General features: G+C 36.9%; 1 protein-coding gene across 1 annotated transcript; it reads right to left on the reverse strand.

The window, feature by feature from the left end:
• Positions 1-5855: 5855 nt before the first annotated feature.
• Positions 5856-6794, reverse strand: LOC126071222 (olfactory receptor 7A10-like). The gene has a single exon (XM_049875468.1). The coding sequence runs from the start codon at positions 6792-6794 to the stop codon at positions 5856-5858; it is 939 nt and encodes a 312-aa protein (XP_049731425.1).
• Between the last annotated feature and the right edge of the window lie 1737 nt (positions 6795-8531).

An 8531-nucleotide genomic window follows, 5' to 3' on the forward strand; every position in this document is an offset into this window, starting at 1 on the left:
GTCAATTTGATTGCTATGTATTCTATCTGGGGAGGTCTGTGTGTATAGTAGCGGTTTATGTTGGTGAAAAAAGGTATTTGCAATGAAAAAGTAGTTGGTCTTGCAAAATTCAATCCTGTGATCTCTGGCATCGTTTCTGTCACCAAGGCCATATTTTCCAACTACCGATCCTTCTTCTTTGTTTCGGCCTTTTGCATTCCAATCACCAGTAGTTATCAGTGCACCCTGATTGCATGTTGGATCAATTTTAGACTGCTGAAGTTGGTAAAAATCTTCAGTTTCCTCATCTTTGGCCTTAGTGATTGGTGCATAAATTTGAATAACAGTCGTATTAACTGGTCTTCCTTGCAGGCGCATGGATATTATCCTGTCACTGACAGTGCTGTACTTCAGGATAGATCTTGAAATATTCTTTTTGAAGATGAATGCAAGGCCATTCCAATTATTAATGGTTGTTTGCAGCTATTTCTTCTCATTTTAAGTCATGATACATCAAGAAGTGAAGACCCTGAAACCCTCAGTCCATTCACATCTTTAAAGTCAACTCTACTTTGGGGAGGCGCCCCTTCCCCAGTCGTACATTGAATGCCTTCCATCCTGAGAGGCTTGTCTTCCAGCAATATATCAGACAATATTCTGCTGCTATTCATAGTTTTTTTACTAGCCAGCTTTTTCAGAAGCGACTGCCAGGTCCTTCTTCCCAGTCTGTCTTAGTCTGGAAGTTCCAGTGAACTCTGTCCATCATGAGTGACCCCTGCTGATATTTGAAATAGTGGCGGCATGGCATCCAGCATCACAGAAACACACAAGCCATCATAGTACGTACGTCAAACTGACAGATGATTGAAAATATATGGTAGATATTTTCTCTCCAACTCTTTTTTTTTAATTGTGCTTTAGGTCAAAGTTTACAGCTCAAGTTAGTTTCTCATACAAAAATTTATACACATATAGTAATGTGACCCTAAATGCTATCCCTATAATGTGACAGCACACTCCCCCTTTCCATCCCAGATCCCGTGTCCATTCAGCCAGCTCCTGTGCCTTTCCGCCTTCTCATTTCACCTCCAGACAGGAGCTGCCCATTTAGTCTTATGTATCTACTTGAACTAAGAAACGCAATCTTCATGAATATTATTTTACATTTTATAGTTGAGTCTAATCTTTGTCTGAGGAGTTGGCTTTGGGAATGGTTTTAGTTCTGGGTTGTCACGACTCAATCTACAAGTTTGGGTTGTGTCTTGAGGCAATTTCTTTTGAGATATAAAAGAGAGAAGCAGGCAGAGAGACTTCATACCACCAAGAAAGCAGTGTCCTTTGGACCTAGGGTTCCTGCTCAGAGAAGCTCCTAGTCTAGGGGAAGATTGATGAGAAGGCCAACAGAGAGAGAAAGCCTTCCCCTGGAGCTGACAGCCTGAATTTGTACTTTTAGTCTATTTTACTCTGAGGAAATGAAAATCATTTTGTTAAAGCCATCCATTTGTGGTATTTCTATTATAGCAGCACTAGATGACTAAAATGTGGCTTAACAGAGAGTCCCAGGGCCATGTCTTCTGGGGTTCCTCCAGTCTTAGACCATAACGTCTAGTCTTTTTATATGAATTTGAGTTCTGTACCCCACTTTTCTCCTGCTCCTTCAGGCACTGTCTGTTATGTTCCATTTCAGTGCTGTCATTGGTGGTAGCCAGGCACCATTAAGATCTTCTGGTCTCAGGATGATGGAGTCTCTGGTTTATGTGGCCCATTTTGTCTCTTTTGCTAATATTTTCCTTGTGTCTATGGTGTTCTTTCTTCTTTGCTCCAGGTGGGCTGAGACCAAATGATGCATCTTACATGGTTACCTGCTAGCTTTTAAGACCCCAGTTGCCAGTCACCAAAGTGGGATGCAGAACATTTTCTTAGTAAACTTTGTTATGTCAATTGGCCTAGATGTCCCCTGAAACCATGGTCCTCAGACTCTGCCCCTGTTACTCTGTCCCTCAGAGTGTTCGGTATGTTCAGGAAACTTCTTACCTTTCAGTTTAGTCCAGCTGTGCTGACAGCCCCTGTATTGTGCGTTGTCCTTTTCTTCACCTAAGATAATTCTTATCTACTATCTATCAGCATTTCTCAAGATGAAAGAACTGAAGAAAAAATTCAAGTCTTGGGTTGAAATACTGAAGGATTCTACAGAGAAAATATTAAATGATGCAGGAAGCATCAAAAGAAGATGGAAGGAATACATAGAGCCACTGTACCAAAAAGAACTGGTCGATGTTCAACCATTTCAGGAGGTAACATCTGATCAAGAACCGATGATACTGAAGGAAGAAGTATACACTGATGGCTTCGGCAGAAAACAAGATTCCAGGAATTGACAGAATACCAACTGAGATGTTTCAACAAATGGATGCAGAGCTGAAAGTGCTCATTTATCTATCCCAAGAAAATTGGAAGACAACTACCTGCTCAACTGACTGGAAGAGACCCATATTTATGTCTATGCCCAAGAAACGTGATCCAACCAAATGCAGAAATTATTGAACAATATCATTAATATCACACGCAAGCAAAATTTTGCTGAAGATCATTCAAAAGCAGCTGCAGTAGTGTATCGACAGGGAACTGCCAGAAATTCAAGCAGAATTTAGAAGAGATTGTGGAACCAGGGATATCATTGCCCATGTCAGATGGATTCTGTCTGAAAGCAGAAAATAGCAGCAAGATGTCTACCTGTGCTTTATTGACTATGCTAAGGCATTTGACTGTGTGCCTCATAACAAATTATGCATAACTTTGCAGAGACAGGAATTCTGCAACACTTAATTGTGCTCATGAGATCTCTGTACATGGATCAAGAGCCAGTAGTTGGAATTTGGATTGGAATTGCATTGTGTCTGTAGACCAATTTGGGTAGAATAGACGTTTTCACAATGTTGAGCCTTCCTATCCATGAGCAAGGTGTGTTTTTCCACTTACGTAGGTCTCTTTTGGTTTCTTCCAGTAGTGTCTTGTAGTTTTCTCTGTATAGGTCTTTTACCTCTCTGGTTAGATTTATTCCTAAGTATTTTATCTTCTTGGGAGCTATTGTAAATGGTATTGATTTGCTGATTCCCTCTTCAAAGTTCTCTTTGTTGATGTAGAGGGATCCAAATGATTTTTGTATGTCTCTCTTGTATCCTGATAGTGTCTCCATCTCTTAGTGGTGTCTTTTGAAGGGTATTTATTAATGTTTTTCTTTTATAGTTACTGCCTTATTTTTAAGAACCTTGGCTACTCCAAAATCAGAAAGTGTTTCTATTATGTTTTCCCTACAAATACTGTAGTCTTAGCCTTTACATTTAGGTCTTTAATCATTTTGAAATTCATTTTTGTATTTTGTAAGAGATGATATCATAGGCATATTTTTAAAATATGTGAATAGCCATTTGTTCCAGGACCATTTGTTTATGACACTATTCCCCTCCCATTGGATTATCATGGCATTTTAAAAATATAAATTGATTGTGTAAGTGAAGATTTATTTTCTAGGCTCTCTTCTGTTGTAGTCACGTACTTGTATGTCCTAAAACTAATACCACAATGTCCTGGTTACTGTAATTTTATAATAATTCCTGAAGTTAAGTAATATAAGACTGCCAACACTGGTTTTCATTTTTCCAATTTTTGTTAATCTAGATTCTTTGCATTTGCATATAAATTTTAGAAATATCAGTTTCTACAAAAATGACTCTCAGAATTTGGTTTGACATTGCATTGAATGTGATAGGTCATTTTCTGAGAGAACTGACATCCTACAAATATTATCCCTTCCATGGTGTATATTCCTTTATATTTCAGTCTTCATAAATTTTTCACATCAATATTTTATAGTTTTTAGTGTAGAGTTTGCATGCATTTTAAATATTTATTCCTAGTTATTTTGGTGTGATTGTATATCCTGTTATTAAATTTTAATTTTCCACTTTGTACCAGTGTATAAAAAATAATTTTTTTGTATGTTAACCTCGTGACCTGCAACCTTGCTAAATTTATGTATTAATTCTAGAAGATTTTTTATAGATTACTTTAGACTCTTTATGTATATAATGATGTCTGCAGATAGTTTTATTTCTTCCTTTCAACTCTTTATACCTTTTACTTTATTGTATGTCCAATAAAATGTTGAAAAGCAATCATGAGAGCAGGCATTTGTTTCTTTCCTGGTTTCTGATCTTAGAGGGAAGACATTCAGTCTTTCATTATTAAATATGATTTAGAAGCTATTGATCATTTTGGAAAGCTCCTTTGTATTCTTAGTGGCTGAGATTTGAATTCTGGTTGTTGAATTTTGTCATATGTTTTTCCTGCATGTATTGAGCTGATCATATGACTTACTCTTTTGGTCTGTTGATATGATTGATTACCTTGATTTTGAAATGCTGAGTCAACTTTGCATTTATAAATTTCTGCTTTCAATTCTCAAAATTTTGTTGAGGTTTGCTATGAGCTGGAATCTACTCAACAGCAATGGTTTTTTTGGGTGGTATTTTCATTAAGGATATTGGTCTGTAATTATGTTTTCTTATAGTATTTGTTTTTGGTGTCAAAGTTATGCTGGTCTTATACAATGAGAAAAGTCCTTTCCTCTCCAGTTTCTAAGAGTCTGGATAAGATTAGCATTATTATTGCCTTATGTGTTTGATAGACTTCACCAGTAAAACCATCTGATCCTCGAGTTTTTTCATGGGACAGTTTGGGTTTACAAATGTTATTTAAAAAATAAGTCCAGAGCTTTTCAGAGTTTCTATTTCTTCTTGAGTTGGTTTCATCAGGTTTCGTTGTTCAAGAATGCGAATATTTCACATAAGGTGTCAAATTTATTGGCATGGTGTCATTTATAGTAATTTCTTACTGTTATTTTAATGTCTAAGCATTTGTAATAATCACATTGATGTTAGTAATTTGTAATTTTTCCCATTTTTTACTTGATCCTTCTTTCTAGGCATTTGTTCATTTATTAGCACTTTCAAGGAATCTAAGTCTTTTATTAATTTTTTTCCTCATCACTGAGTTCTTTATTTATATTTATTATTTCCTTCCTTGTACCTGCTTTGGGTTCATGTTATAATTTGTTCCTAACTTCTTAGGGTAGAAACTTAGATCATTGATTTAGACTTTTTTCTAATATTAGTATTTAAAACTACAAATTTTGTTCAAAGCACTTCTTTATTGCATCTCACAAAATTTCATGTTTTTTAATTACCATTCAATTTTTTATTCAATTTTAAATAATATATTATTAATTTTCACATACTTTTACATATGTTATTAATATTATTTAAAATTTAATTGTATATACTTTTAAATAATATGTTATTAATTTTCATACCAGTCAATGATGAATAACAGAAAAAGTTCTCAGTGAGGGAACAAAAATGTCTCAGACACTTATAAAATAATTAAGTGTATTACGGTCTAAATTATAAAAAATGATGGGAAGACAGGAATACAGAAAGGAAAAGCTGACCCATGTCTAATAAAAGAAACCTCACCATTCTAATAAACAGTAAGGCATGAACAAAAATTTAAGTTCCAAGTCTTTATTATCTCCAAGATTTTTGTACCTCATCATAATTTTGCCAAGAAAGAGAAAATGAATTTGAAAATGGTATATTTTTAGAAATAATCGTTACCACTTGAAGCAAGTGGATACCGTCAAATTAGTTCTGTTCCAAAGTTGGAAATTATTTTTAGGAAAATAAAATATAAAATGCCAGAAATGTCTGGAGAGTCAGAGACAGCTCACACACACACAAAAATCACAATTTTCTGAATGCCAATCTGGTCCACAGATACTTGTGGATTCTTGTCCAGCCCCAAGGGAAACATTTTTGTCATTCATTTAAAGTGATAGCCCCAACAAGACTTTTCAAGGCCCTTTTTATATCCTTGTTTCTCAGGCTGTAGATAAAGGGATTCAGCATGGGTGTTACTATGGTGTATATCACTGAGGCTACTGCAACTGCTCTGGAATTTTGGGTAGTGGCAGAACTGAGGTAGACTCCAAGAGCTGTACCATAAAACAAAGAAACAACTGAAAGGTGAGACCCACAGGTGGAAAATGCCTTATACTTTCCCCTTGCTGATGTAATTCTCCAAATGGAAGAGACAATCTGAGAATAAGAAAATATGACACCAGTGAGAGGAATAATGCCCATCACCACAGTAGCAAAATACATCTCTATGATATTGAGAAGGGTGTCAGAACAGGCAAGTTGGATAACCTGATTGATTTCACAGAAGAAGTGGGGAATCTCCAACTTAGTACAGAAGGACAGTCGCGGCACCAGTAAACCACGTAGCAGAGAGCCCAGAACACTCAATATCCAAGACAACAGCAGCAACAAAACACAGAGTCTGGGATTCATGATGACTGTGTAGTGCAGTGGGTGACAGATGGCCACAAACCGGTCATAAGCCATTATAGAAAGGAGAAAAACATCCAACTCTGCAAAAAGCATGAAAAAATACATTTGGGAAAGGCAGCCTTGATAGGTGATGGTTTTGTTATGGGTGTGGATATTCAGCAGCATCTTTGGGATAGTGGTGGAGGTGAAACATATATCTACACAAGAAAAGTTGGCAAGGAAGAAGTACATGGGAGTGTGGAGATAGGAGCTAGTGATGGTGGCCAAGATGATGAGAAGGTTCCCAATAAATGTGACCAAGTACATTGACAGGAAAAGCCCAAGAAAAAGAGATTGAAGTTCTTCCACTTCTGAGAGTCCAAGAAGAATAAAATCTAAAACCTCTGTGTGGTTTCCTGGTTCCATGTAGCTGGTGTGACTGTCAAGAAACCAACAAGAAGAACAATAGGTTACAAACAAAATTAGGCATCATCAACCAGCAGCACTACTACAGATTATAATTTTTACATAAATAAATGTAAATACAAGCATTATATTTGACACATAAAATAAATAAAAACCTCTATTTTGTCAATAGACCAGGTTCAGGTGAATACTCAGAGGATTAAAAATGTAGCCGTTCTTTCAGCCTTGATCTCTCCTTCCAATTTAGCAATCTAATCCCTAATCATAATCTACCTCACAAAGCCAGAACTCTTCATACATATCTCTGAGACAGAATCATCTACTTCCTTGCTCCTCAGAGTGTGATCCATGACTAGCAGCATCAGCCTCACCTGGAAGATAGTTAGAAATGCAGACTCAGTAGACTGCCCGTACTGAATCTGAATCTGCATTTTAACAAGTTTCCAGGTGTATTAGTTTCCTAGGGATGCCAAATTACCTAGATAATTTTTTCTAGCTAACAAATTACCACAAACTGGGTAGCTCCACAAACACCAGAAATTTATTCTCTCACAGCTCAGGAGGCCAGAAGTCCAAAATCAAGGTATCAGTAGGATTGGTTCCTTCTGAAGACTCTCTCCTAGCTTCTGGTTTTGGCCAGCAATTCTTGTGTTCCTTGGCTTGTAGACACGGCACTCCAATCTCTGCCTCCATGTTCGTGTGGCTTTCTTCTTTCTGTGTCTCTGTGTCTTCTTTCTTCTTGTAAAGACTGGATTTAGACCCAAATCTAAATCCAAAATTATTTCATCACAAGATCCTTAATTAATTATGTTTGCAAAGACTATTTTTTAATAAAGTCACACTCTGAGGTGCCAGCTGAACATATATTATGGGGGGACAGAATTCACCCCGCTACACTAGGTGATTCGTATACAGATACAGTTTGAGAAGCACTCATCTAGCTGATAGTGGGTACCTGCAGGGATAAGAAGTCTCTCATTTTACGTGTTTTTCCTTTTACATCCTGCTTAACTATATTGCTTTTCCAAAAGCTGAAATTTACCTCCTTGTGATTTTCATCAGCTGCACTTAATTCTAATGTCTAAATTGAAAAGGCACCTATGGGATATCTGTCCAGAGGACATCCTTACCCCCCTAAGAACTGGGCTGTGTCTCACAAATACTATGATGGGCCCCTGCAGTCAATTTTATACTGTCAAAGCCATTTGGTCAGGAGAAGACAGGACAGAAGATAGCCCAGCGAGCATCTTAAAGCATCCCTGTATCCCCCTACCCGTGGAATTTGGAATTGAAACTTTGAGATTATGATTTGTTAAGTGGGACTTTGGGACTCCCGTTGTGGTGTTCATATTCTGCCAAGGGCATGGAGAAGCATAGAAAAACATTTTATAGAATGAGAGGAAAGAATAATTTACATTAGACATGCAGAAAGGAGTTTAGACAAGAGACACAGTCGACATTTTGGGGATAATTGAGAGAAAAGCTGCCCCAGACCCTGGAAGCTTTTCACTTCCAACCAGACACTCAAGGACCAACCCTCTGGAGGGGATGGTGAACATACTGGTTGAAAGTGGAAAGTCTGGAGTCACACTACAAGGCTTTGAAGCCAAACTCTGGCACTTATTAGCTATGTGACCATAAGACAGTTACTTAACCTCTCTCTGCTTGTTTTTTTTTTTTTTTTTTCTGTTCTATGTGTAAAATTGAAATCATTGCAGCAATTTGGTGTTTTTAAGA

The sequence above is a fragment of the Elephas maximus genome, chromosome 3, assembly GCF_024166365.1.
Source record: "Elephas maximus indicus isolate mEleMax1 chromosome 3, mEleMax1 primary haplotype, whole genome shotgun sequence".
Taxonomy (NCBI): Eukaryota; Metazoa; Chordata; class Mammalia; order Proboscidea; family Elephantidae; genus Elephas; species Elephas maximus.